General features: G+C 30.9%; 14 protein-coding genes across 14 annotated transcripts; 6 read left to right on the top strand and 8 right to left on the bottom strand.

The window, feature by feature from the left end:
• Positions 1 to 361: 361 nt before the first annotated feature.
• GCD14 (tRNA 1-methyladenosine methyltransferase subunit GCD14) lies at positions 362 to 1,591 on the bottom strand (the record flags this gene model as incomplete). The annotated part of the gene is made up of 1 exon (XM_004180526.1): positions 362 to 1,591. One exon carries the CDS (start codon positions 1,589 to 1,591, stop codon positions 362 to 364), a length of 1,230 nt encoding a protein of 409 aa, XP_004180574.1.
• A 498-nt stretch (positions 1,592 to 2,089) lies between these two features.
• On the bottom strand, positions 2,090 to 2,560 carry LSM1 (Lsm1p; the record flags this gene model as incomplete). The annotated part of the gene is made up of 1 exon (XM_004180525.1): positions 2,090 to 2,560. The coding sequence occupies one exon, from the start codon at positions 2,558 to 2,560 to the stop codon at positions 2,090 to 2,092; it is 471 nt and encodes a 156-aa protein (XP_004180573.1).
• A 444-nt stretch (positions 2,561 to 3,004) lies between these two features.
• Positions 3,005 to 4,576, bottom strand: MTC1 (DUF5427 domain-containing protein MTC1; the record flags this gene model as incomplete). The annotated part of the gene is made up of 1 exon (XM_004180524.1): positions 3,005 to 4,576. One exon carries the CDS (start codon positions 4,574 to 4,576, stop codon positions 3,005 to 3,007), a length of 1,572 nt encoding a protein of 523 aa, XP_004180572.1.
• A 357-nt stretch (positions 4,577 to 4,933) lies between these two features.
• ALB1 (Alb1p) lies at positions 4,934 to 5,425 on the top strand (the record flags this gene model as incomplete). The annotated part of the gene is made up of 1 exon (XM_004180523.1): positions 4,934 to 5,425. One exon carries the CDS (start codon positions 4,934 to 4,936, stop codon positions 5,423 to 5,425), a length of 492 nt encoding a protein of 163 aa, XP_004180571.1.
• Positions 5,426 to 5,829: 404 nt separating this feature from the next.
• On the top strand, positions 5,830 to 6,933 carry TBLA0D05590 (uncharacterized protein; the record flags this gene model as incomplete). The annotated part of the gene is made up of 1 exon (XM_004180522.1): positions 5,830 to 6,933. One exon carries the CDS (start codon positions 5,830 to 5,832, stop codon positions 6,931 to 6,933), a length of 1,104 nt encoding a protein of 367 aa, XP_004180570.1.
• Positions 6,934 to 7,351: 418 nt separating this feature from the next.
• Positions 7,352 to 8,644, bottom strand: TBLA0D05580 (legume-like lectin family protein; the record flags this gene model as incomplete). Its single annotated transcript, XM_004180521.1, has 1 exon — positions 7,352 to 8,644. One exon carries the CDS (start codon positions 8,642 to 8,644, stop codon positions 7,352 to 7,354), a length of 1,293 nt encoding a protein of 430 aa, XP_004180569.1.
• An 862-nt stretch (positions 8,645 to 9,506) lies between these two features.
• On the bottom strand, positions 9,507 to 10,793 carry TBLA0D05570 (SUN domain-containing protein; the record flags this gene model as incomplete). Its single annotated transcript, XM_004180520.1, has 1 exon — positions 9,507 to 10,793. The coding sequence occupies one exon, from the start codon at positions 10,791 to 10,793 to the stop codon at positions 9,507 to 9,509; it is 1,287 nt and encodes a 428-aa protein (XP_004180568.1).
• Positions 10,794 to 12,442: 1,649 nt separating this feature from the next.
• On the top strand, positions 12,443 to 14,212 carry MDV1 (Mdv1p; the record flags this gene model as incomplete). Its single annotated transcript, XM_004180519.1, has 1 exon — positions 12,443 to 14,212. One exon carries the CDS (start codon positions 12,443 to 12,445, stop codon positions 14,210 to 14,212), a length of 1,770 nt encoding a protein of 589 aa, XP_004180567.1.
• A 209-nt stretch (positions 14,213 to 14,421) lies between these two features.
• On the bottom strand, positions 14,422 to 15,546 carry TBLA0D05550 (zinc-binding alcohol dehydrogenase family protein; the record flags this gene model as incomplete). The annotated part of the gene is made up of 1 exon (XM_004180518.1): positions 14,422 to 15,546. One exon carries the CDS (start codon positions 15,544 to 15,546, stop codon positions 14,422 to 14,424), a length of 1,125 nt encoding a protein of 374 aa, XP_004180566.1.
• A 1,296-nt stretch (positions 15,547 to 16,842) lies between these two features.
• On the top strand, positions 16,843 to 18,492 carry CCT7 (chaperonin-containing T-complex subunit CCT7; the record flags this gene model as incomplete). The annotated part of the gene is made up of 1 exon (XM_004180517.1): positions 16,843 to 18,492. One exon carries the CDS (start codon positions 16,843 to 16,845, stop codon positions 18,490 to 18,492), a length of 1,650 nt encoding a protein of 549 aa, XP_004180565.1.
• A 376-nt stretch (positions 18,493 to 18,868) lies between these two features.
• TBLA0D05530 (GATA-type transcription factor) lies at positions 18,869 to 20,296 on the bottom strand (the record flags this gene model as incomplete). Its single annotated transcript, XM_004180516.1, has 1 exon — positions 18,869 to 20,296. The coding sequence occupies one exon, from the start codon at positions 20,294 to 20,296 to the stop codon at positions 18,869 to 18,871; it is 1,428 nt and encodes a 475-aa protein (XP_004180564.1).
• A 1,094-nt stretch (positions 20,297 to 21,390) lies between these two features.
• TBLA0D05520 (uncharacterized protein) lies at positions 21,391 to 24,090 on the top strand (the record flags this gene model as incomplete). Its single annotated transcript, XM_004180515.1, has 1 exon — positions 21,391 to 24,090. The coding sequence occupies one exon, from the start codon at positions 21,391 to 21,393 to the stop codon at positions 24,088 to 24,090; it is 2,700 nt and encodes an 899-aa protein (XP_004180563.1).
• A 415-nt stretch (positions 24,091 to 24,505) lies between these two features.
• PAM16 (import motor complex subunit PAM16) lies at positions 24,506 to 24,940 on the top strand (the record flags this gene model as incomplete). The annotated part of the gene is made up of 1 exon (XM_004180514.1): positions 24,506 to 24,940. The coding sequence occupies one exon, from the start codon at positions 24,506 to 24,508 to the stop codon at positions 24,938 to 24,940; it is 435 nt and encodes a 144-aa protein (XP_004180562.1).
• A 250-nt stretch (positions 24,941 to 25,190) lies between these two features.
• On the bottom strand, positions 25,191 to 27,458 carry DBP7 (putative ATP-dependent RNA helicase; the record flags this gene model as incomplete). The annotated part of the gene is made up of 1 exon (XM_004180513.1): positions 25,191 to 27,458. One exon carries the CDS (start codon positions 27,456 to 27,458, stop codon positions 25,191 to 25,193), a length of 2,268 nt encoding a protein of 755 aa, XP_004180561.1.
• Between the last annotated feature and the right edge of the window lie 492 nt (positions 27,459 to 27,950).

The following is a 27,950-nucleotide window of genomic DNA, read 5'->3' as shown; positions in this document are numbered from 1 at the left end:
TTAGGTAAAAAACACAGAGATATATATGGTTTAAATGTATTTTATATATTACAAGATGAGTGCTCTACTGTGTTACATTACTTTAGTTCTAATGTTCTTTTTAATGAATAAAGAGTAATTTGTGACAAATGTTAAACGAATTTTGTTCCATATCACATGTTATCCAAATTTTACTATTAACGACACAAATTGTATTAAACGGCCTGACAAGTAATAAAAGACAAGAAGTATTATTATATGATTATGATATGGAGTTTTTGCTTTTTATAATATACACTCTTTAGATTATACATTTGTAAAATTAGTTACTATATATACTGACCAATGATAGACGTTTCAGTAAAAAGAAATTAGTAATTTTTTATTTTTTATGGGAGGATGGCTTAGAGGTAGTAAATTCCAACTCCTTTTGGAAAAGTTCTTCATCTCTAGTATTGGTTATCGTTTTAAATGCAAAAGTTAAATAAGACGTATGAGATTTGATCTCCGTTTCAACTTTACTGACTTGTTTCCATTGGAAATTAGTATCCCCTTCTCTTACTCTAGAGCCTTTGCCAAATGGATTAAATTTAGTCTTGGCAATTATAGGCCTATTATTTTGTGCTTTCTTAGAGGTTGGCTTTTCTGTTTGAGTTGAAATGTCCTTCTTATCGATTTTGTTAGCATTTGTATCGAGTTTTTTCTCCTCATTAATCATATTTTCAAACTCTCTTTTTCTTCTAGCAACACCTTCTAACTTGTGGCTCTTAATATCTCTTAATCTTTCTAAAGCATCATCCAATGTTCTAATCATTTGTCTTCTACTTTCATATTGTTTTGACTGTATTTCTACCATTTGAATGTTTATCCAACCATTTTTTTCCATTGCTTCAATAGTCTTATCTACTTGCTCGATACATGGAGAGAAACAACATAATCCAACGCTTTCATCTTTACTAATAACAGTGTCTAAATGAGGTAAGGCTTCCCAAGGAGCTGGAAGATCTAAGAAGATGGCATTTGCCTCCAAATTGACGTATTCTTCGTCATCTTTAAACTGGTTTGAAGTAACATCACCTTTTTTTATGGTAAATCCACTTTCACAGACATCTCTGTGAGTGATAGTTACATTATTCTCAATATTAATTAGGCCATGCTTTTCAAATTCTTCTTTGGCTTGATTATATCTTGCCTCATGGAATTCAAAACTATAAAGATGTTTGACATTTCTTGCAAATGCATGAGAAAATGACCCTGAACCAGTACCTGCTTCAATAACATTTGAATTAGGTCCACAATTCAATCTTTCCATGATATATGAAGAATCTGGTGTATAAACAATCTGAGTTCTGTGAGGTAACGACAATGTCCATAGTTCTGGAGTAGGTTGTAAAACATGAATAAATGCAAATTTATTACTACCCTTAGTTCTAATAGCAATTTGAGAACCATATGGCTTGCCAATCATATCTCTATGAGGAAAGGAGCCATATCTAGTATTGAAAAATTCTTTGGAATCAACAGTGATAGGTTTAATATTATCTCTAGAGATCCAAACTAACGCTAGGTCACCTTCTTGTATTAAATCTTTAAATTCCCCAAAATATGACATAATATCTAATATTGAATAGGACCTTTAGTAGCAAAAAATTCCTGTAATATCTTGTCTAATTTCACTTTTATGAAAATCGATGAGCTTAATATTAACATCTTTTTTTTTCCAACCTTTTCGTACTTTTTTTGACGTATAAAAGTAGCGAAACTACAAAACTAAACAAAATTAAGTTATGCCAGTAGAGAATCAATCGTACAAGAATAATAGTTTCAAATTGCTCGACCTTATGTAGCCTAAAATTTTAAAAAGTTAAAATTTTACATAAATATATGTCTAAATAAATGTGGCGTAATATATAAATGTGCAATGTCAGTAGTTTTATATGCATTTTTTTTCTCCCTGTGATCACTTGGGATGAGAAATAAGATGTGGGAATTAAAATCTAGGAAAAGAATAAGAAATGATGGGAATGTGTATATAACTAAGAAATATATTAAAATACAACTAGCATTGAAAGCTGAAGGAAAAGTTATGATACAATTTAGAGTGCAAAGCTCAATACATATCAGACTTATGAAATTCGTGGATCAAACCATATCTTGCCAATTCTCTACCTTTTTTCACTTCTAATTTAAACCTATTCTCATTTTGAGCTTCTCTAATCTTTTGGGCATCTCTCCAAGGTATAAATTCCATATTTTCTAAAGGTGCATCTTCTTTATCGATATCTACTTCACCTAACATGACTACATTTTCACCTCTGATCATGAATACACCACGGCTTTCTTCAGAATATTGATTTTCTTTGGTTAGATATATTCTCTCCACACAATGTTGTAGTATTAAATTAGCGTATTGATCAAAAGTTCTTAGGACCCCAAAAAGCATACGACCATCACGCAATAATACAAATACTTTACGATCCACAGAACCTACAATAGCAGCAGTGGTAGTGAAATTATATTGGTCTAAATATAAATCGGCTTCACCTTCTGTAATTTTCTTAGACTTTGAGTCGTTAGCCATTGCTATTTTTATTCTTGGTTCTAATAATTAAAAGGTATTTAGTAGATATTAGGTGAACTAAAAAAAAACACTTTTAATATAAATAAGCAAATATCAGGGGAAAACTTTCAGTTATTCAATTGAATATGAATTTTCTTCGTTGCAAGTTTTTTAAAAAAAATGTATCAAAATTTATTATCATGGCTTATTTTGCAAAATAAATATATTTTATTTCGGGAAATTCACCAAAGATATCCGTTAATTGAAATTTGAAAATTAGTAATTAGAAATACTATTCACCAATAATAAAACTGATTCATGAAAAAAAATTTATGTATATATAAACATTTAGATGTACGTTTCAGTGTAAAATATATCATATAAAAAGACATTATGCTTGGGTGTTAATATGAATAAAATGAGGATATATATGTATGTATGTATGTTATTATGTATATATATCAATTAGAAATCCATTCTTTCCAGAACATAGTTCTGGGCAGCAGTACCGAATGCCAAATTAATACCGTCATCCACCCAGTTTTGTACCCATTCAGCAGGATTAACGCCATCATCCTCATCTTCATCGTCAGTTTCATCATTTCCTTTGGTCTCCTTATTTTCAGTTGTTTTTTGTGTTAAGGTAGCATTTTCTGATTTGGAAGAATCCTTTTCATTATCTTCTTCATCTTTTGAGTTTTCGATCCATTTCAACCATTTCAATGGGAATCCTTGAGATCTTGTTATGCTTGTAATATCATTGGAAATATCCTTTAAAATAATAGTAAAACTAAAGTTTCCAGAATGAGTAGTATCTGTAATGATTGTAGATTTATCGTCATCCATCTTGGCACTGGAAGAACTTGGAGCAATAGGCAGTATAGAAATGAAAATATCAATTATATTAGCGATTTGTTCATCTTCATCCTCGTCGTTATCATTAGTAGCGGTAGCCTCGTTAGCTTCTTTCTTAGCTTCATTTTGTTGGTTTTGAATTTCCTTTTGTGCTTTGTTAAATAATTCAATTGCATTGTCTAAGTTAGCAAAGGCTAATTTTTCACCATCAATTATCTTCCCATGGAATACATTAAAATTAGGTGGCAAGGAATTGATATTAATATTATTTGCTATATTGTTCAATTGATTATTAATGTTTTTGTTGGCTAAATTCAACAAATTTAAGTTTGAATTTGAATTTGGTTTCCCCCATTCATCAACAAAGATTCTAATACCACCTTGAACCTGTTCGTTCAAAATTTGGTTAAATTTTTCATGAATGATATATTGTAGGTTTGGATAGTTCACTAAGTCATGGACTAAATGAATTCTTAACACTTCTTCAGTTTCACCAACAACAATTTTTTGTAGGTTCTTTGCCAACTCAGTAATTTTGGATTTATTAACAACACTATTAACCACATTCATATCAACAACTTTATTCATATTAATATTCTTTACACGGTTGGCTGATTGTGCAATGAAATCTTGCTGTTCTTGTGAAAGATGGTTTTTCAATTGAGAGGCTTGTTCTGTAGTTTTATTCCAAAATGAAGAAACTGTAGCAGACCCAGAAGAAGACCACCAGTTAGAAAAGGTTGAGATTGGATCACCTAATGGTTCATCAGCTTCTTCTTCTTCTTCTTCTTTCTCTTCATCACTTTGTTTTAATTCCTCCTTCTTTAAGGAATCTTCATTTTGGTCTTTTTTTCCCATCTGTGTGCTAGAAGTAGATGACGAATTTTCAATAACAGCTGGTGAACTATCATTTTTCACTATCTTGTCGTCATTTTCTGTTTTTGTTTTTGAAACTTTACTGCCTTCAGATTTTTCCTTATTTAAAGATAGATTACTCTTTTCTAGCTCATCTAAGAAATCTAAAATATCCTCATCTTTCTTAGTATTAGAGCCAGCTTTAGAACTACCGAGATCTTTGGAATCCTTCATTGAATCTGATTTATCCCCGTTTTGACCACTCTGTGGTAAAGAGTCCAAGAATTCAAATACATCATCTGCATCTGTAGATTTTTTGTCGACCATTCTGAATCACAATTATTATATAAGCAAACACAATTTGATCTAAAGATATGTTTTACCTGATCAATTTCCGATCCCTAATTACTGGCAGATCAAAAGTAAAAATAATAACTTTATCAATCTAATTAATTTTTTTAATTATCTCGTCTTCAGGTGTCCTTTTTTTTGTCTTATCCTTTTTGAGTGTTACCCGCATTTTGAGAATTTGAAATCAATTTGAAATTTCACTGCAAAAAATTTCAATTTAATCGATGAGTATGAAAACTTTGCATATACTAACAATGCATGAAGAAACTATAGGGATAAAACAGTTCTAAGCTTGTTTGAACCAGTCTAAGAAACAGATATATAACTACAAGGATGCCTAGTAAGAACTCTGTCAACCGTAGAAAATACACTACAACAACAGCCCGTAAGCAACGTAAGAATGCCAGCAAACGTTTGGAGAAAGAGCGTCTAGGTCTTATCAAGCCAGCACGTTCTGCCAGGGATGCCAAGTTTGACTTGAAAAAATCTGTTCCTCTAGATTTATATTTTAATGGGAAGGATTCAGATAATAATCAAGGTGTTATGACTACCAAATCACTATCCAAAAAAAGAACCAAGAAGATCGAAAGAATGTTAAACTATGTCAAACAACGTAAAGATCGTGAGAGTCGTACAGAAGATGGTGATGAAGATATGGACGTTGACCAAACCAAACGTCAAAGACCAACTAAGGAAACTTCTTTCGGCCGTATGAAGAATTTATTATGGGACGTTGTGGTAGACCAGAATGGTGCAGAAGTAATGTCCTTTAATGTAACTCCAACTGGGGATGGTACAACTTTAGGTGGCCCCTTTTTCCCTTAGGCCAGTGTCTTATCGTCATTAAACACTGTCTTCCAAATATATCTATTTAATTATCTTAGAAGACTTATATAAATTCATATCGTATCATATCACGTACATTGTATATTAGCATTTTAATCAAATCACTATAAAGATAAGCCTTTACCTGATATATCTAGTTGTATATAACCTTTTTATTTGCAATCTCCATCTATTTTTCATTACCTTTTAAAATTTGCGACGCAAATTAGGAAATTTTGAAAATAAGCTATCCATTTCTAAGTAATTTAATAAACAAAAAAACTTAATTGAAAATATATATTTGAATAGATAGAAAAAAAAAAAGAAAAAAAGGATTCCTTTATTGAAATATAACCTTACATACTATCAAATTGATCACAAACAAATACCAAACTTATCATAGAATGAGACTTCCCTCATGGTTTAGGAACAAATTGAATAAAAACCAAGAATCATTACAAAAATCCCCATCTTTATCACCGTCACCATTACAACAACAAAAACAACAGCAACGGCCATCACAACAACGACAACATAGTTCTACAAGAATTACAAGGACGAGATCAAGGACAAGAACTGCTACTGCAGCAAGCCATTCAAGATCTAGATCAGGAACAAGGTCACGAACGAGAACAAGATCATTAACAGCTTCTTCAACGGCTGTAGGCTCGTTATCTGCAGCTGTTGGACCTTTAACAGCCATTCCATTACCTAACTATTCAAATATACAGTTACCTCTATCATTACCATTACCATTCCCGATGGAATCCGCCTCATCAGCCACCACCAATGTCTACGTTTGTAATAACTCAAATAACGTAAGTCCATATCATGATGAAACTAGATCGATGACATCAATGATGGGCTTAGCATCAATACAATCTTCAAATGAAGAAAATCTGGCAACAATTCCTTTGACGTCGGTTGATCAACTAATAATTTCCAATTTTAATAACGATAATACCAATAATATTGATGATATAGAAGATGATGAAGAAGATGCTTCAATATCAATAAGTTCAATTGCAGGTTTAAATAATAATACCTTACATACAATGAACACTACTGTAACAATATCAGAAAATAATAAATTTCAAATTCGAAGTTTAAAAAGTCATCATAATACGATACATACAGGCGGGGGAACAAGTATTAAAACAAGCCGTTCGCTAAATAATAGATCCGTAAACACAAATACGAATGCATCTACAAATAATACCAGTTCGGTTGCGACAACCTGCTTATCATCTACTTTTAGCAGCGATCTTTATTCGTTACAATCAACAAGGCCTACTCTCTTTTCTAATTTTACTTATGATACAATAAATAATGATGCAAGTATTATTACAATCGCAGGCCAGTCAATAATTGAACGTGGAAGAAATGCAAATAATTATACAGCATCAATTGGTGGTGGGGGTGGAGGTAATAGTAGCTCCCTTGGTACTCCAAGTAGAGTTTATAGAAACAATAGCATTACTAGCAGTATAGCAACTTTACGATCGTGAGGGAATAATACTAAGAGCTTATATCTACAGGTACAAATATACACACGGATATGATTTGTTTGTATTATACTGGAACTAATTTCATGTCACCTAGTCTCTTTTCTATTAATTTAATTTGTTATAACAAATAGTAAATTACAAAAAAAAAAAAAAATTGAGTGTAATATTTATTTCAATATTGTTTAAAAAAATAATTAATTACTTAATACATTAAATGGTAATGAAATGCTATCTCTTTACTTACTAATCGTCATACTAAACTTTTTTTTTTGTTTTAATTTTTTTTCTTTTTCTTTTTTTTCTTCTCTTCATTTCATGTAAAGTAAACGTATAATTTAATTTATTTGTAAATACATATACTAGAATAATTTTTTGTATTTATCATGTTAGAAAAAGCCATATATAGTTAAGTCATATTTTACATAGGTAGCATACCATTTTTAGCCGAGAAATGTTTCACACGACTAACATGTTTCATCGATACTCTAATATAAACCGAACCGAAATAAAGAATAATAAAAATTGGTGTTATAATTAAAAGAAATTTAGAGAATGAAAATGAATTCGATTTCCTAGATTTCGAGATATTTTGCAAATGGAGCTGAATATCATAGTTTGGTTGAGATTCAATCATTTTTTGTCTTTTAAAGTCATTCATTTCCAAATGAATTTGATCGCCAAATTCCTTTAACAAAAACAATTGCATATCTTTCTTGAATCTCGAATGAGGATCCCTTTCATCTTCCTCATTAAAATAATGAAATTCGTTTGTTTGAATTGATACTAAATTAACTGTTTCTGTAACATCGCTAGTTGATGCTGCGATACCAATGAATCTTTGATAAGTTTTCATATTTTTTGGTATAAATATACTTTCATGAGTTTGATATAATTCAATCCAATAGTTATTTTTGTTACCATATTGAATATCAATCTTTAAGAAAGATATACTTTCCATATATATGATTCTTAATTTAAACTCTTGACCAAAAAGAATACTTTTGTTCAATTTGATATGTTCACTATTTAATCTTACTGCAGTTGTTTTGGAACCATCAGATTCAGAATCATATTCTTGTTTATTTGGGTTAACATTTACTAATAAATCAATGAATGGTATATCGTCATTATTATTTACCAATGAATTTTTATGTGTATCTAAAACAATCGCCAAGCCTGGCAAGTTTTTGGGAATCCCCATTAAAGTAGTATCTCTGGCCAATATTCCAGTTCGTTTGGTATATTCATCTATATCTTCATCTCTTTTTAAAGTCATAAAGCTATTATCAGGAGTAATAAAGAAAACCATCCCATCACCCATTGGTTTAGAACCTGGTGTTTCTGGTGTACCATCAGTTCCAAGTAAAGAAAAAGTAGAAATAATTTCGAAATCATTAATTATATTATCACCTAACCCATTGGATAATAAGATAGAAGATTTATCAGGACGAGCTTGATTTGTTAGTTGTAAAATAGAACCATCATTAACAATGCTCAAATCACCTTTATAGAACCAAAATTTATTTAATCGTTCAAGATTGAAAGGTGAAGCTATAGAAGCATCTAAATTATAAACTCGAGAAATTGATGATGTAAAATTAAATGGGATTTCATTTGTTGAGCTCTTAAAAAAAGGGGATACGATTTGGAACAATAAAAATAACGTAGAAATAATGATAGTAAGTAATATATTTAATTGCTTTGATCTCATATCCTATACTAGATTGGCTCAATGGTTTTCGTGGAATCAAATCTGTCTATATCATACTCAAAAGAATTGTATTATTTAAAAAAATAGATCTTCTGTTAATCATATTATATAGGTTTATTGTTTTTTTCTAAATCTATTGGCGGAATTCTTGTGGGAATAAATTAACTCTATAGTAAGCCGAGAATTGAGATCAGGTGATATCAAAATCTAATTGCTATTCGATGAGCTTACAGTCTTAAAAAATGTCTATATCATTATTAAGTAGATTATAAAAAATATTAAGTGGTCGAGCAAAAATATTACTTAGTAAATCTACAAACATATCAATGAGCGAGTTGTACTCGAGAATACATATAACTATACTGTTTGTTTTCCTCTTTTCTTGAGTAAAGCAATAGAAGCACAGTAATATACCATCAGAACTTATATGATTGCATACTCTGAAAGTTTGAGGAATTATCGTATATTTGTTTCCCTTGTAGAGAGATTGTTTCAAGTACACTGTTTGGTACGAAATTAACGATCTCGAATTGCGAGGACCCTTAAATATTTCTATTAAGTTTATCAAATATCGCGTTTAGGGTCTATAATCGGAATTTTATTCCTTGTTACTATAACAACTGAAAAAAAAGATAGGAAGCTTAGCAAAAAAAAAGGGGAATATATATTTTAAAAGATATTTAATTGTATCTAATGCTACCAGTTGAGGTGAATAAGGTATCTAGAAGATATGGGAGGGCTATTTTTAAACTATGACCTGAGGGTATGAAAATAAAGAAAAATATATAAAACAAATTCAGATTGAATAAAGAACGAAAAGTAAAAATAACATAAGGGGTAAAAAGTGAATGTTTAAATTTGTTTAAGAAAAGACAATGTCGACGACACCGCTCATAACAGCGACAGTACAACCATCAGATCCGTCAGTAAACTTCCCATCTTCGTAGACACAAGTACCATGAACATCTGCACCATCACGAGGTTGGATTTTAACGTTATAGTTAGCACCTTTATTATTATTTGGATTAACACTTAATGAAATGTATGAGATAGAGCCAGTCTTACCAGCACCTAAGATTAAAGGAGACCAATTACCGGTAGAGTCGGCTTCGTTACCCCAAATACAACCATCAGCTTGAGAAACTCCAGCGTTATTCAAATAATATTGAGCTGAAGTGGATTTACCTAACCAATGGAAGAAAGTGTCTTCATTTACAACACTAATTGGGATATTTGAATCACCACCATTTAATATAGTTGGAACTGCCATATTTTCAGAACCTGGGTAGTCAGTTCTACACATGGCAACAGATTTGCCCAAAGAACTCTTGGCAAAAGCAGTGGATTCATCTCTGACACATAATTCAGAAGCTGAAGGACGAGATCTGTATAGGTACCCATCTGATTTACAGATTAACCCACCTAAAGTAGAACCAGAGGATGGTTGTAAATCATAATCAGCCCATTGAGATGGAGAGTAACCCGGAGCACATGCATAGGAACAATAATTACCTGGGGCACACTCTGTAACAGTATGACCATTGTTATCACTGAAGGAAGCCCAACCACCGAAAGGCAATTGTGGCAATGATACAACGTTTGGAATATTACCGATAAATTCAGAACATTTAATTTTACCATCCTCAAAAGAGGATGCATCACTAGTGGATTCTTCAGATTCATCATCTTCTGAAGAAGCTGTTTGTGAAGAAGAAGCAGCAGTAGAAGTTGCAATAGCTTTTGTAGAAGTAGCTTTTGAAGATGGCTTCTTTGTAACAGTGGTAGCTTCAGGTTTAGTTGATTGCTTACTGGCAGAAGTTACTTTAGCATTATCATCATTGCTATCATCTGAAGATCCATAGACGTTGACATTGGAGCCTTCATCACCGACCAAAGTAGTGGTTTTTGAAGTCCCACTTTGTCTACCGTTTACTACCTTTGTAGTAGTCTTTGTAATGATTGGATTATTATTACCATCCAAAGTGGCAGTAGCTGTTAGACCCTTTTGGACTACTCTTGTGACAGTAACCCTTACAACATCTTTGGCTTGAACTTCTCTATGTAAATGGTGGTTAGTGGATTCTAAAGGAGCGGCAGTAGATAGAGAAGCGAGTGAAATAGAACCTAAAACGACGTTTGATAATTTCATGATTTATAGTTTAAAAGAGTGATTGATATTTTATTGTATTTGTTTGTTTGTTTTTGATAATATAAAGAATGAATGGCAATTAATGAAAGAACCAAAAATTTATTAAGTTAATTAAAGAGTGAAGGGTTGAGTACTATAGTAGTATGGTGTTTCTGGGCATGAGAAAACGAAAAGGGACCCAGCAAGAAGAATTGGGAACATAGAACCCAATTACCTTTTGTTTTATATGATTCAAGAGCCCTGTATCGAGATCAACATTGATGATGGCCAAATGAAATTTACCAACGTTTTTCTTCCATTTGTCGAACGTCTTTCCCTTTTCATGGCAAACACCAACACTGGTCACCACCAAAGATCATAGCCTTGATAGGCTCTGCACAATATTTTTTTTTTTATATTTTTCACCTTGACTTGCGAAATATTGATATTTTTTTGGTCATTCCAAAGTTACTTACTAAAGCTTTTACTTTTTAAGTGGATATGCTAAATAAACCTTAACCTAACAAGTACAAGCAGTAAGACATGATGTGTTAATACATTAACACTCCACTAAACCCTATCCTTACTAGCATATTGCAATTTCAAGTAAAAAAATTAAACATCTATACATTTTTTTTTCATGTTCTTTATTAAATGTCTTATTCTAGAGCATTTCTTTTAATGAAAAACCTGTTCCCTTACTGGCACTTACAATTCCATATCAGGACATATCTTGCCTTTGCACGTCATTTTCTAGGTACTTGCCTAGATCCAGATGAATCTTTTTAGAATCTCTTCAGGTTTATACTAGAAATAAAAAAAAGAAATGCTGACGCTTCTAGTATAAAGAAAAGATGATGAAAGTCCTTTAGAACAAATTCTTTGCAATTCTCAAATACACAGTGGCCTTATGGTAAATCTAGGTATTTAGAAAAGGAAACTGTTTATACTTAATAAAGCATATAATGCCCTATTTCGGAGCACTATCCATTCTCGGCAAGTGGGGGTTATTGAAGAATGTTTGAAAGGCCCCGCGCCGTCGAGAATGACGCCCCTGTTAATTTCCAATTCAGGATAACTTTGCGTTAATTGGTGGGCCGGGCCATTTCCGGGTCTGGCCAAAAAATGTGCGGGTGTGCGGGTGTGCGGGTGGAAATGTACAGACATTTCTGTTTTGGGTTGATGAATGTCTTTGTGTCTGGACAAATAAGACTTTTCCTGTTTCGGGGAAGAGCAAGGACAAATGGCACAGTAAGTGATTTGTTTGTTTGTTTACTGGATTAATTGATAGATGATTTCATTGAAATTTCGAAAAGGCATTTAGTATGACGATTAATTATTATTGGTATGGGAAAATGGTTATAGATGGTAAATTCACATTAATGTTTGAAATATATTATATCATAGTACATTTGGGAAAAAAAGAAAAAGAATCAAGTGAGTGTGATTAGCAAATATCCCATTGGAACTCTGTTAACGTGTGGTTATTATTGGCAGCTTCACTTACCGTATCTCGCCTAAAACCGATTTATACAGTGCAAAAGACACTAAAGGTCATTCAGGCCCTTTTTATTGTACTGTAATATAAAAAATACAAATCATATTGGCCTTACTCTTACTCTTTCTTTATTACGTTTGGTTGTAGCGTTGTTTTTTTTGATCGTTTGTTAATGACAGAGTTCAAGGAAGAAGAAAGTGGCAATTCCACTGTCACACATTCGAAGTATACAGTTGGTGTCAGCAATTATTTGCTGAACCCTTTTTCCATCGATCACAATAGGTTTCTATCCCATATTATTAGGATGTTTATATCTTTTTTCGTGAAATATGATTATAAGAAATTGATCAAGAATGAAAATAAAATTGATTTGATTACTATACCTTCATATCTTTTCAATAATGATTCTAATAATCAATCTTTATTGAAATTGGATGATTTAACTGAAAAGAAGCTCGATGAAAAAATAGCATCGTTATACCAGGGGTTTATCTCTTCTGTTAACACTATAGATTATTCCATAGAGAAATCTCATACTCAATTACTAGAGTCAGTAAATAATACAAATTCTATTGAGTATTTAAATGATATTCAATTGAAAAATTCCGAGGATTTATTATATTTCAATACAATTAATAATTCATTAGAAACAGAGATTTTACAGTTACAATCTAAGATCAATGAGTTGCAGGCCAAGAAAAAATCTTTATTGACATCTTTATCGGTCTCAAAGACAGTTCATTTGAAATTAAGTAATTTACAAAAGTTGATTCTAGATAGGAAAGATTTTATCGTCAAATTTAATCTTTCACCAGAAACTCCTACCAAATCTACTCGTTCCACCACAAATAATTCATCACCTAATATACAAGATCAATTATTCATCCCATCCCAACCTGGGACTCATTTACTCAAGATTCCCTCCACAAGTAATTCTCCAATCTCATATTTGGATTTCAATAATCCATTTGGTATACTAGTCTCTACAAATAGATTTAACCATAATATTGATGTTTATGATTTAAATGCAAAGCATGCTATAACTACTTTGAAGTCACATAAATCTTCTTTGACTGCATTACAATTGGATGATCATTTAATAGTCTCTGGTTCTAAAGATGCCACTGTCAAATTATGGGATACTAAATCTCTCGCTGATACTACAAATTCTAATATAAATTCACCATTATTGCATACTTTTAGTTCACATAAAGATGAAATTACAGCTATTTCATTATTCCAATCATCATTAATAACAACTTCTCTGGATAAGACAATAAGACATTGGGATTTGAATACTAATAAAAATATTCAAACTATTCCATTACCATCTCCAGTTTCAGTGTATACTTCTCCAATTATTAATACTTTACAATGTTTTGATGCAGCTTTGGCTACTGGTTCAAGAGATGGAATTGTCAGATTATGGGATTTAAGAATTGGTAAAATCGTTCGTTCTTTTGAAAAGCATAATGATGAAATTACAGGTTTGAAATTTAATAATAAGCAATTGGTTTCGACATCTTTAGATAATTCGATTAAAATATGGGATCTTGGAACAGGTAAGATCATTGATATGTTTGGTTATGATCATTCAATCATATCGATGAATTTTGCTAATGATAAAATTGTTTGTGCCCTAAGGGATCAAAAAAGTTTCCAAATTTATGATTGGAAATTATCTAAAAATTGGCAATGTCCTCCACTACAACAAATGGAAGATTCAAATCAAATAATAAATGATACAAAGGATGACGAAAGTAATAATAATCTTGAAGATGAAACAGAAGAAGAGCAATTCGAACAAATAGATACCCCTCCACATAATACTAATTCAGCTACTTCAGAGTCTGATAGTTCTGATTGTAGATTTGTAGCGTTAAGAAGTAATGTTGTTATGGAAGGTAGGAGTGATGGGGTTATAAACGCTTGGAGTATTTAATCCATTTTTGATGCAATTCTAAATCATGCTTTATGCATTAATTTTATTCATATATTTTATTAATAATATTCAATTTTATATACTGAACTGATATCATATTTATATTCTTTATTACGATAATTTTTTCAATGGTTGCAGTTATCATTTAACATTATATATTTATATTTAGGTGATTATTTGTTAATATATAGTAATATATGGTATCAAAATTAAAGAACAGTAACTAATTTTTCACCAGATACTTTACCAGTCTCTAAATCATTTAACATTTCTGGAATAGATTCTAATCCATTTGGATAAATTTTAACTGGAATATGACGGATTTCACCGCTTGACACTTTTGGTTCAATCCAATGGTAAAACTTAATGCCAGCTTCTCTATAGGCAGGATCAGCTGGTAAAGTAAAAGATAAAAATGGAACTGGATGACCCAAGACACAATACATCAAAGTAGTGATCATTTTAACATCAATCCTTCTAATTTTTTCATCAATATCTTTGTCTGTTAAACCAACCAAATTTAAAACAGTGGCAGGTTCAGTTAAGCTAGCACAGCTATATACTTGTTGAATAGTGCTTCTATTAGAAACACAATCAATTAAATATCTGATATTTGGATACTTTTTAGTAATTTGATTAATAACATCAGAATCATGGTAATCAAATAAAACATCAGCACCATATTCTTTTAATTTTTTTTCATGCTTTTTAGAAGCAACTACAATAACTGTAGAAAATGCGTTCATTTTTTTAGATAACTGGATAATCATTTCACCAACAGCAGTAGCACCACCCCAGATTAAAACAGGTTCATCTTTTTGAACTTTAGCAGGTTCCCATTCCATCTTGATCTTAAAACTATCAGTCAAGACCAAACCAGCAGTACCTAATGAAACTGGTAAAGTAGCTAAACTTTCTAAAGTATTACATGGGCCTTCAGGAATAGATAATTTCCCACTGATTTTTAAATCTTTTGGAGCTCTATAAGCAACTTGTGAGTCCATAGAAGCATATTCAGCAAATGCACCATTGGTTGGCATTCTAACAGACCCACCATGAATGAAACCATATACTTTATCACCAATGGAAAATTTAGTTGTATCAACATTTTGGCCAAATTTAACAATTTCACCAACACAATCACAACCTGAAATAGCACCTTGTGGAGCAATCTTATATGTGACATGCTTCCAATCAGTAGGATTTGCTGCAACCGCAATAACTTTGATTAAAAAATAACCATCTTCGATTTCTGGTAATGGGACGTTGGATTCTAATACTGCTTTAGAACCTCTTACTCTAATTGCTTTCATAGCAGTTGGAATAGAAACCATTGTTGTATATATTTATTTATTTATTTGTTTGTTTTTGTTATAATGATTTCTTCTATTTAATTTTCAGGTAATAAAATATTTAAATTTAAAGCAATTCATCTTTCCTTATAAATTAAAACTTTTAATGAAAATTTATTGAATTTTTAAATATGTTTAGGTAATAATATTAAAATAAATCTAGAACATGCATATGCTTCAAAGAGTACGGTTCTATGCGTATAAAAGTTTCTAAATAACTATTGCAGAACCTTTATTCTAAATTTTAATATGTAGAAGCTATAATAAACAAAATATGTACATTTATGAATTGCATATATGCTAAGTATTTATTTTTACCTAATAATTTTGTCTTTTAATATTTTCACATGCATTTTTAGTAGTATTTAAATACGCGATTTTCAGATTTTGAAATTTCGATTTGTAAGCAGGGATTTTTCAAAGCAGTTGGAAATTTAAAAAAAAACGTTAAACAGAATGGTTTCAGGCATAGCAAGTAATTCTAATTTTTATTAGCGTTAGTTTCAAGATCAAGCAAGGTCAAATAATAGCACTAGCATATTTTCAACGTTAGTTTGTTAGTAAAGTAATGCTCTCTCTGTGTATTATTTAAACTTAGAGACTGAAGATATAAATGCTCTATAATAATATGTTAGATTCATCTAAGATGGAATAATTCAAATTATAACAATTGTACCTTATTAACATTTCGGATTCATTTGTATACGAATACTCCTCGAAAAATGCTATAATACATGCTCTATTACAGTACAAGATATGAAAATGGTTTGTATTTATTTTTCTATTATTATATTGTACCCTAATTCGTATGAACTAGTAACTTTTCTAATATTAAAGGTCTATATTTTAATTGAATTACTTACTGCTCAAAGCATATTTTCAGTTTGTTATATCAAAGCCTAGGATAAGATACTTACTCTTGAAACGATAGCAATTTAAACTCATAAGAATAATCTTTCCCATTCTTGTATCAACTAAATTCAGTAATTTTAATCTTGTAACTATACTTATCCCTCATATATGTAAATATCTTGTGTAATGCACGTGACTAAATATGCCTTTTTGAAGATGTACGGGTGATATTTCTACAATTTTTAAATTTTGGAATTTTATAGTGGCAATTTCGCATCAATATGAAAATAATGAAAAATATTATATTTTAACATTCGAATATTATACTGGTACATCTGTTAATGTATAACCGTTTTGAGGATTATCACTTGAATAATTTCAATTAGAGGAGCGGAATCTATCTATAATAGTATAAACAAAGGGAATATGAATTTTGGTAATCAGACTCCAACAATTGTTGTTCTAAAAGAAGGTACTGATGCCTCTCAAGGCAGAGGTCAAATTATCTCTAATATCAATGCTTGTATGGCTGTTCAAGAAACTTTAAAGCCAACATTGGGTCCATTAGGTTCTGATATTTTGATTGTTTCTTCTAATCAAAAAACTACCATATCTAACGATGGTGCTACTATTTTGAAACTATTAGATGTTGTTCACCCAGCTGCTAAAACTTTGGTTGATATTTCTAGAGCTCAAGACGCTGAAGTTGGTGATGGGACTACTAGTGTTACTATCTTAGCTGGTGAATTTATGAAGGAAGCTAAGCCTTTCTTAGAAGAAGGTATTTCACCACATATTATTATTAAAGGCTATAGAAAGGCTGTTCAATTAGCTGTTTCCAAGATTAAGGAATTAGCTGTTGATATTACCAATAATAAAGAACAGAATAACAGACAGTTATTAGAACGTTGTGCTAAGACTGCTATGTCTTCTAAATTGATTCACAACAACTCCGATTTTTTTGTTAAAATGGTTGTTGATTCTGTTTTATCTTTAGATCAAGATGAATTAGATGAAAAATTAATTGGTATTAAAAAAATTCCAGGTGGTGCTATGGAAGAATCCATGTTTATTGATGGTGTTGCTTTCGAAAAAACATTTTCATATGCTGGGTTTGAACAACAACCAAAAAACTTTAAGAATCCAAAGATTGTGAGTTTAAATATTGAATTAGAATTAAAAGCTGAAAAAGATAATGCTGAAGTTAGAGTTGAACATGTCGAAGACTACCAAGCTATTGTTGATGCTGAATGGCAAATTATTTTGACTAAATTGGAAGAAATTGAAAAGACAGGTGCTAATATTGTCTTATCTAAATTACCAATTGGTGACTTAGCTACGCAATATTTTGCTGATAGAAATATATTTTGTGCCGGTAGGGTAAGTTCAGATGATATGAACCGTGTAATTCAAGCTGTTGGTGGTTCAGTCCAATCAACTACAAGTGACATACAACCAGAACATTTAGGTACTTGTGAAACTTTTGAAGAAATTCAAATTGGTTCTCATCGTTATAATCTATTCAAGGGTTGCCCAGAAGCTAAGACATGTACACTATTATTAAGAGGTGGTGCTGAACAAGTTATTGCAGAAGTTGAAAGATCTTTACATGATGCTATTATGATTGTTAAGAGAGCTTTACAAAATAAAATTGTTGTGGCAGGTGGTGGTGCTATTGAAATGGAAATTTCAAAATACCTAAGAGATTATTCAAAGACCATTGCTGGTAAACAACAATTAATCATAAATGCATTTGCTAAAGCCTTGGAGATTATCCCAAGACAGTTATGTGAAAATGCTGGTTTTGATGGTGTTGAACTTCTAAATAGATTAAGAATGGCTCATTTCCAAGGTGAAAAGTGGTATGGTATAGATTTCGAAACTGAAAGTATTGGTGATAACTATAATAAATTTGTATGGGAACCAGCACTTGTTAAGATTAATGCATTGAGTAGTGCCACTGAAGCTACAAACTTGATTTTGTCAATTGATGAAACTATAAAAAATAAGGAAGGTGAATCTCCTAACGCTGGTATGGCTCCACCACCAGGTAGAGGTAGAGGTTTGCCAATGTAAGATAGATAAGAAGGAAATGGTTTAGTATTAAAGATATAACACACAAACTTATAAAAAAAAGAGAGAAAAGAAACTTAGACAGTGCCAGTAACTCATAGACCCCTGTTTTTTATTTTTTTTTATTTAGCTCCCTTTTATGTTGCTCCTTCAATCATTTGAGCACTAACTTTGTAACATACTTACTTTTATGCATATAAAAGTCTTATATACGCAACATAATTTTTACGTCAACATATATTGTATATCATCATTTAACGGTAAAATTATTCTAATTTATAGATTTGAATATTCCATAGATTAAAGTTACACGATATATAAATACACAAAAGAGTAAATAAATATCAATACATAGTAAGACATTTTCATTAAAAAATATTTATTCTTTTTCTTGCAATTTCTTTTCTAAGTCTTTGCATTTCTCATCTAGGTTAAAAATATACTTTCTATATAAATCATTCATAATCTCTAATTCATTAATTCTTGAATTTAATTTTATTAAATTTTCTTGATATTGAATATTAATTGACAGAGGTAAATTTTCTTGGAAAGGTAAATTAATCAGATTTGTTTGTGAATTTGTTATAGCTGTGGTATTAGAATTTAATAGACTATTTAGAATATTGGGTGGAATTATACTTCCGTTAATGCTTGTGTTTGTGCCTGTTGTTATGGGAGATGCCGATGATGGCGATGATGTAGGTTGATTATTTTTATTTATTTGATTATTAGAATGTATATTAGAGTTTGAATTAGTTCTATTTATGGATATAGCACTATTATTATTAGTAGTAGCAGTACTGGTAGTACTACTATTAGTGTTATTGTTACGTGTCTGTCTAGGTTGTCTTAATGCATCAGAAGATTTTCTTCTTATTATAGGGTTCGTGTTTTGTGTGGAAGATAAACTTGAATTTGATAAAGTATTATGTAAAGTATTGTTAATCGAAGATAAAATAGGTTTATGATCTGTTGGAGTTGAAGTTACATTGTCTAATAAAGACGATAATCTTGGCAGAAATGTTCTTCTTCTATCATCGGAGTTGGAAATTAAGGAATTGGATAAATGTAGATTTGGTTTAGGTGCAATTACAACTGAAATTTTATTATTGGTAGCAGTTGAAGTATTATTAATGCTTGTTGATGGCGGATGTGATGGGGGTGGTGTCGATATAATTGAGCTTTCAGAATTATCTATAATAGTGGTGTTTGAAGTTGTATTTGAAGTGACAATTACGGTCGAATTTGCTGTGCTAGCATTAGGAACAACAGCAGTATTTGGATTATTTGATTTAGAAATAGTCTTTGAAATGGATAGTTTTCTCTTCTTTACACTCGGAAATAAATCAATAGCAGTTAAACCATTAGAAGGAGAGGGCGAGGTTGAGTTTGATGTAGTCGTTGTGGTTGTAGAAGGTGTAACAGTAGTGGTTGTTGGTACATTAGTTGCAGTGTTAGTAGCAGATGATGAGATATTTTTTCTATTTCTTGATTTAATGACATCAGTCTTTAAACTAATTGGCCTTGGCTTACCGTGCAATTTTAGAAATAGACCACATGCATTACAAAGTATTGACCCATTCTCATCCCTTCTCCAAAGTGGTGTGTTAGTCGTAAAACAATTCTTGCATATCGGTGATTGAGAAGCAGTCTGTGAATTTGGAAGTGATGCATTACTTGTGCCATTAGCTTGAGTATGTTCTGCAGAGGTAGTATTTGAACTTACAATTGTTATTGTATTCATCTTATGCTGTGTCTTTTTATCAATGATGCTATGTATTGATCTGGATGAAGATATAGGAGGCATGCCAATTTCTAAAGTAAAACGTTTCAATGCTTTTTCTGTTAAAATAATAATAATTTGACAAGAACTGCCTTTCCCACGTTTGATACTTCTCAACACAGAGCTTGTGTCAGCTTTTTCATTAACCTCTGCCAATTCTGTTGTTATCTACTCTACATTATTTCATACCTCAAGATTTATGCAACACAAGGGTATTCATCCAAGATAGTAAATAATCTTTACCTATAGTTGCCTTGTTCTTGACAATTTCCTGGACAAAGTATAGGCGGCTAACCATATGTGGTTCTTGCCGTTGCTTCGTACCCTAGTGCAATAATTGCTATCGCAATGCAAGATCTCTGGCAAACCATATTCAAGCTTAGATATCGATGGGATATTTTTGGAATACTGAGTCGAGATGATAGATGATGAGTAAACAAAAGCAACCCAGACACGCCAAGTGAAAAAAAATAAGAAAAAAAAGAAAAGAAATGCAATAAAAGATTACACTAGATATTATTAGGTAAAAAAGAAAATATGAAAAAAGTGAAAAAAAACGTCATTTTTGGTCGGAATTATAATTTTGTTTCGATCGTCGGAGTTATATTTTTTGTTTGTGTCACGTTTTCCCGAGAGCGCCAAAATTTCTCGTTTTTAACCTAATTAAGCAATTTCATCACGTGCTAGCTCTTTAGAGAATTTATCTTCCGCGGAAATTAAAATTTTCTGAGGAGCGGAAATTATGATACGGAAATATCTAAGCTTTTTGTATTATACCCGTACTTTGTGAAATTTGAAAATCATAATATGAAATTTAGAATTCTAAAAAAAAGCCTAAACAAATAAGATAATAAGAAAATTGATGATTTACAGGGATATTAGAAAAAATCAAGTTATATAGCATTCAGCAAATTTAAGGGGAAAAGCTGTTAAGAACTCATTAAAAAAAAATAATATAGATCAACAATATTGATACATATCGATTCTAAAAAAGCCAATTGCTTAAGTGAGAAGAATCCAACGGAAAGATAATAGATAAGAAATTTAGCTAGAGAACGATTAAGGATTAATCATATTAATAAATTACCTATAACATAAAACAAAATTATATATCGATTATGAGTGGCATTGATAATGGTACGATACAACAATTAGATGATAATAATAATGATAGCATAACAAAAAAATCACTCCTGCAGGATGCTTCGACATTACTGTTGTTTTCTAAAGGTGATACTTCATCAGCTGGAAGCAATACTGCTACTGCAAATACATCTTCTCAAAATGTTTTATCTCCTGGCCCTGCTGCCTTGACTCTTCTAAATAACGACGTTGCAAATAACAATAAAAGTAGAATGAGCCAAACAAGCCCGTCCACCGCCGATGCGAATCAGAAAGGTTTGTTGGCCGCAGCAGCTTTGGCAGAAGCTGCAACGAATCCATTACCTCCAAAAAAGAACAACCATTCAGCTTCATCTACAGATTCTACTTCTAAAATATATAAGGAAGAGACTCAAAGAAATATATCACAGGGCACAATAAAGGAAACACCAAAAGAAGAGGCAAAAATAATGGAAACAACTGCCGTTGCTATACCTGATGATTATATAGTTGATATTGATTCAGGTATAATTACTTGTATATGTGGTTTTGAAGATGATGATGGGTTCACAATTCAATGTGATCATTGTCATAGATGGCAGCATGGGATATGTTTTGGCATTGATTTAAATTTTGTACCAGAGGATTTTCTTTGTAATGTTTGTCAACCAAGAAAAGATATTAATATTAAATTTATTAAAGAGCTACAAAAGAAAAGATTAAAAGAAAATAATAAGAATAAGAACTTGACAATTGTCACGGATCCAAAGGCGATTGTCTATTCTGATTCAAACTCCAACACAAGTTTAACAAATATTAATTCAACAACAAATATAACAGGAACTACTGGAGTGACTGATTCTCCACAATCATCTAAAAAGAGGAAAAGAAATCCCAGCAGTAGCGGTAATAATAATAGAAGAAATAATGATTCAAGAGATAGTAGTAATGAAAAAGATAGTAATAATCATTCATCAAATTCAAAAAAGAGAAAATCAAATGCAAGTACATTAGATCCAAATTATGGTAATAAAGACGGGAATATTGATTCAGATTTTTTAATCTCAGCTGAGAAAGCTTATGACACTTTATACACTCATTTGATTGAAAATGAATACAAGGATAAATACATTAAACTGTTTTTAGATAACCATAAAGATGATGATTGTGTTGTTGATTTGATTAACTCTGCTCAATCATTTGAACCAATTCCAATAAATATTAAATCTTATACAATTGACGTCGAAAATAATAAAGGTAATGAGACTAATAATGATACCGAAGAGGATTCTACTCAATTTAAAGGTTTCACTCAATTAGGCGTCTTTATTTCAAAAGATTGCAGTCGCAGTGATTTAATTCATGAATATTTAGGAATAATAGACTTCAACAAAAATTATTTACTGGATTCTAAAAATCAATATAGAATATGGGGGACAACTAAACCAAAAGTATTTTTCCACTCAACTTGGCCAATTTTTATTGATTCAAGGTTATCTGGGAATTTGGCGAGGTATTTGAGAAGATCATGCAATCCAAATGTAGAATTAGTTACTATAAAAACTAAAGAAAAGGCATCGGATAGTAAAATAAAATTTGTATTGAGAGCTACAAGGGATATTAAACATGATGAAGAACTAACTTTACCTTGGAATTGGGATTTAAACCATCCTATTAGACAACTAATTCCTCATAATAATGATAATAATGACATTAGATCATCTTTTCAAAGTAATATAGATTCTATGGATGAAAAAAATAAATTCTCATTAATTTATTCCATAAATACAATATTGAAAAGTTGTGATTGTGCTTGTTTAACAAATAATAACACAGACAATTGTCTGTTGTTAAAGATTAAAAAATACTCACTAGACCAGTTAAATTCAATTAATATGAATACTAAACATAAGAAATATAATAATATTTATAAAATGAACGAGTATTTGAATAATTTACAGAAAAGATTTTTGCCTAAAATAAGACCAGCTCCAATACTAGAGAATTTAGTTCTCCAAACTGAAAAATATAATACAGATCTTCAGATTTATAAAAAAATTCAAGAAATGAATCAGGCTAAAGAGTCAAAAAATGTGAAAAAGATATATTCTAATGTTAATATTTTTACAAATACAAAGGATCTTACATCTACCTTGACTAATACTCTAGAAGAATCACAAGAAAGCATTCTAAATAAAAGAAAATTTCCACAGAGATTTGATTTACTACGTAAAAAGTTTCGTTCCAATAATATTCTATCCAAGCATAGAAAAAATAATGATTCTTTACCATCATTAACATCATCCAATGACCAAATAATACATATTACAAAATTATTAGAATTCGATGAATCCAAAGTTACAGATATTAATTTATTACCGACTCCAATAGAATTAGCTACAAGCATACCTAGCCTTTATAATAAACAAATGAATCTTGACAATAATAACATTCAAGACACTAGTAACCGTGAGTCTTCCTCATCTGTAGACCCCTTACAAACACATTCATATATTAATGATTCAAATACTCCCATTTCAGCTAACAGTTTACCCTCAACTTCAGATACAACTACTGAGAATCCTATTAATAAAGGAAATATTCCAGCTAATGACAATCTTTCTAATAGTAATGTTCAAAATAATTGCTCTCAACAATTAAAGCCAATGAGAAAAAAATTAAGCTTCGCAGATTATAGGAAAAAATTGAATAAATGATGATATATAAAAATTTGAGAAGGCTTCGAGACTGCTTTAATTAATTTATACAAAGGTTTTTTTTTTTAGGAGGATGATTGATTTAGAATAATTCTGTAGAAGTTTTCATCCTTTGCTCTGACGACAAATGGTATCTCTATATAATGTCCAAATTAGTATCATTTATATGAATAAATACTTTAGGATAATATTGCTCGTATTTTTGGCTCTATTACAATTTTAGGGATCAATATTTCATTAGTGTATTTTCTCTTACCACTATAAAGCTGACAATGTTTTTTTCGGTCACGTCAAAAATATATATCTTAAGTTGAGCTTAACTTTTTAAAAAAAAGAAAATGCATTGAATTTAATTAGATAATTAGTCTAACAAAAATATAGCATTTCCTATATAAGCTTAGTGCACATCCTAATAATGGCTCATAGGGCATTTGTTCAAATAGTTATTACAGGTGCAAGAGTATTTGGTAAAGCTTTTGGCCAGGCTTATAGACAAGCTGCTGCTCAATCAGCTAAAAAGTCAGCTTCAAATATAACAAAGAATGGTAAAAAACTATCAGAATACGGTGGTATTACTTTAGATGAAAGTTGCAAGATTTTAAATATTGAAAATAATATGAAAAATTTGACCATCGATAAAATTAATCAGAGATTTGATTATTTATTTAATATCAATGATAAGGCAAAAGGTGGTAGTTTCTATTTACAAAGTAAGATTTATAGAGCTGCAGAAAGGATGAAATGGGAACTGGCAGAACTTGAGAAGCAGAATCGCGAACAGAATAAGAAAGAGAATGGAAACAAAGAAACAAGTTCAGAAAATAAACCTAAAGAAGATAAAGAACCGTGACTTGATAACTATTATGCAATAACACATCTGTTTCAGCAAAACAACTTAATTTTGATCACTTTTCGTATGTACTTTGTATAATATCATGACATGTAAATATATATCAAAAATAATTAATAAAATAATAAAAAATTAAAAATACAAATAAATCATATAAAATTTGTAAAATTTCTTAAGGAATATGCTAAACAAATAATAGTATACAGATGCAAAAAAAAAAGACACAAAGTAAAAGAGAGTATAGGAAACATTAATAGTTAAATTCACTAGCTGCTTCTCTAACGGCCATACGAGCCATTTTCCACATTTTATTCTTATTTATTTTATCATCGGCAAGTGGTTTCTTATAATCTTCTTCATCTTCTTCAATCTTAGCCTTTCTCTTTTTTTCATTTTCTCTTTGAATTGCCATACTTTTTGGTCTTTCCCTTAATGCAAAACTCTTGGCCAAATGACCTAAATGTAAGAATTTAATATTGAAAAATTGTTTTTCTTTGGAAATATGGGTAGCATATGCACGAACGTGGCTTGTATAACCTTGAACAGCTAAACCTTTGAATGCAGGATCTTCTATGGCTCTTCTTTCAATGTTTAGATGCCAAGTTGTAGCATTTGTATCCCATTCATTGATATTACTTGGCTTTTTCTTAGCTCTATCGTTTCTGTTTACTGTGGCATCTTGAAAAGCAGGTTGTAAAATATTCTGGGAAAAGTTCAATAATTTCCAACCTTTTGGATGATATGGTTTGATATAATCCATATAACCTTCTTCTTCCCCTGGTAATAAGAATAAAACAGATTCACCCTTTTGGCCAGCACGAGCTGTACGACCAATACGATGCAAATGATCTTCCACAGAAAAAGGTGGATCAAATTCAATAACAGTACCAATATTTGGCAAATCTAAACCTCTACTTGCAACATCCGTACAGAAAAGTATTAAATGTTTACCATTTGTACTATCATTATCTTGTGAGAAATGCTTTAATGTAGATGTTCTCATTTGTTGTGATAAAGAACCATGTAATTTATAGCAAATAATGTTTGGATCTTCCTCAGGATTCAAGCATGGAAAGATAGTGTTGCCTGTTGATAAAATTCTTACAGACTCGCCGAGTAAATTGCGTGAATGACCATCACTAGATGAAAATGTAGAATAGTGAAAATCAACACTATCAGCACACGAAAAGAAAATAATTGTTCTAGTTGTTTTTCTAGCATCACCTAAAACTTGGTTTTTACGTGTGATATTATTTAGCACACCTGCAAGCGTAACAAGTCTCAATTTAGGTGGAACAACTGAGATATACTGTACCAACTGGTCTGGGACAGATATTTTCTCTTCACTAGCACCTTTATTTTTATGTTTCCCGCTACTAATTAATTGATAATCTTTTAAGGCAATATTGCCCAAATCTTTAATTTTACCTTGTCTAGTAGCACTGCATAAAATATGAACAATTCTAGAAGGCAGAGCTGGAAACTTTCTTGTATCTATAGTAACGCCATGAATAATTTGAAGAATTTGAGAAATTGTTTCTTCAAAACCCAACTCCATTAATTTATCACCTTCGTCGAGAATAATATATCTTAATGATTGGCTAAATTGTTCTCTAATCACCTTGGTATTTTGTAAATGATCTAAGATACGCCCTGGTGTACCTATAATGAAGTTGCAACCTTTACGTAATCTAGCTTTTTCAGATTTTTTACTTTCACCACCGATTAATAAGCATGGAACTAAGTAATGGCAGCAGCCCATCAAAGAAATGGATACTTGATAAATTTGTTGAGCCAATTCTCTCGTTGGAGCAATTATCACAGCGAATGCTCCTGATTTACGATCGATTCTTGCCTTCATATTTAAAATTTTAGACAAGATAGGTAATAGATATGCCAAAGTTTTACCTGAACCTGTCTGAGCATGGATAAATAAATCGTTGTCCTTTTTATTTAATAGAGCAGGAATAGCTAAAGATTGAATACTTGTAGGTTTCTGAATCCTTAACTTTTCAGTTAGATGAGAAGTAACGAATTCTGGGATATTAAACCATTCAAAGGATTCTTTTAGCATGGGGGCATTAGTTGGTTGGATAGGTTCGCTTTCATTACGAGCATTATCATTTGTAGATGTAACGATATCTCTATTAGATGTAAATAAAGATGAAACTATTTGTGAGTTTACCTGGATATGTTTACCACTTGAAGTTTTGTTTGAAGTATTTTCTTGTAATGTTTTTTCAGATAGTTTTTCAGACTTCTTTTGAGATTTTTTTAAAGATGATGAATTGTCCTTCGAAAACATCGATTCCTGAATTTCTTCAAAGGTTTTGCCAGTATTTTGGGCAATAACATCATCACCTTCTTTTTTAGCGTTTCTTGTACCTCCTAATTGCATTTTTAGCGTTCTTCTCTCTCTCCAGCTACCACCAACTATTTTGGGTGTAGGTTTGTTACTAGGGATATTATCAACCTCATCGGTTGTAAAATTTAACAGCATACCTTCATCGTCACTCATTTTTGAAAATTATGTTATATTTAAGGTACTATACTGTTCTTTAATGCAGTATAGTTGAGCTGTAACGAATCTATATGGTTTTTTAAATGTTTTTTGAATCTATATATCAATAGCATGTATATCGCTAAAAATTCACTACAAAATGAAATGAAATTTTTCGATGAGCCATCGCTAAAATTTTACGATTGGAAAAATATCCTAAATGGGAAGCCAGAAATAAATAGGTTGCAAATATCAATAATAAAAGAATTTCAAGTCTTTTTTTTAAAAAATATAATTATTGCATGTTTTTATTATCTTTTAGATTATTAATTTCTGGAGTAATTTGAATCAATAGTTAATGCTTTTTTAGGATTTTTTTTTCTTTTATTATCTAAGTTCATCAAATATTGAAAATTCTAACAATTTTCGGAATCGATGGGCTTGAAATCAACTATTGACAAAATTATTATACTATGAAAAAAATGGCAAGCTTAGACTTATAACTAGTTT

Source organism: Henningerozyma blattae, chromosome 4 (genome assembly GCF_000315915.1).
Source record: "Henningerozyma blattae CBS 6284 chromosome 4, complete genome".
Taxonomy (NCBI): domain Eukaryota; kingdom Fungi; phylum Ascomycota; class Saccharomycetes; order Saccharomycetales; family Saccharomycetaceae; genus Henningerozyma; species Henningerozyma blattae.
The sequence above is the reverse complement of the archived record's forward strand: the minus strand, read 5'-3'. Positions and strand labels throughout refer to the sequence as shown.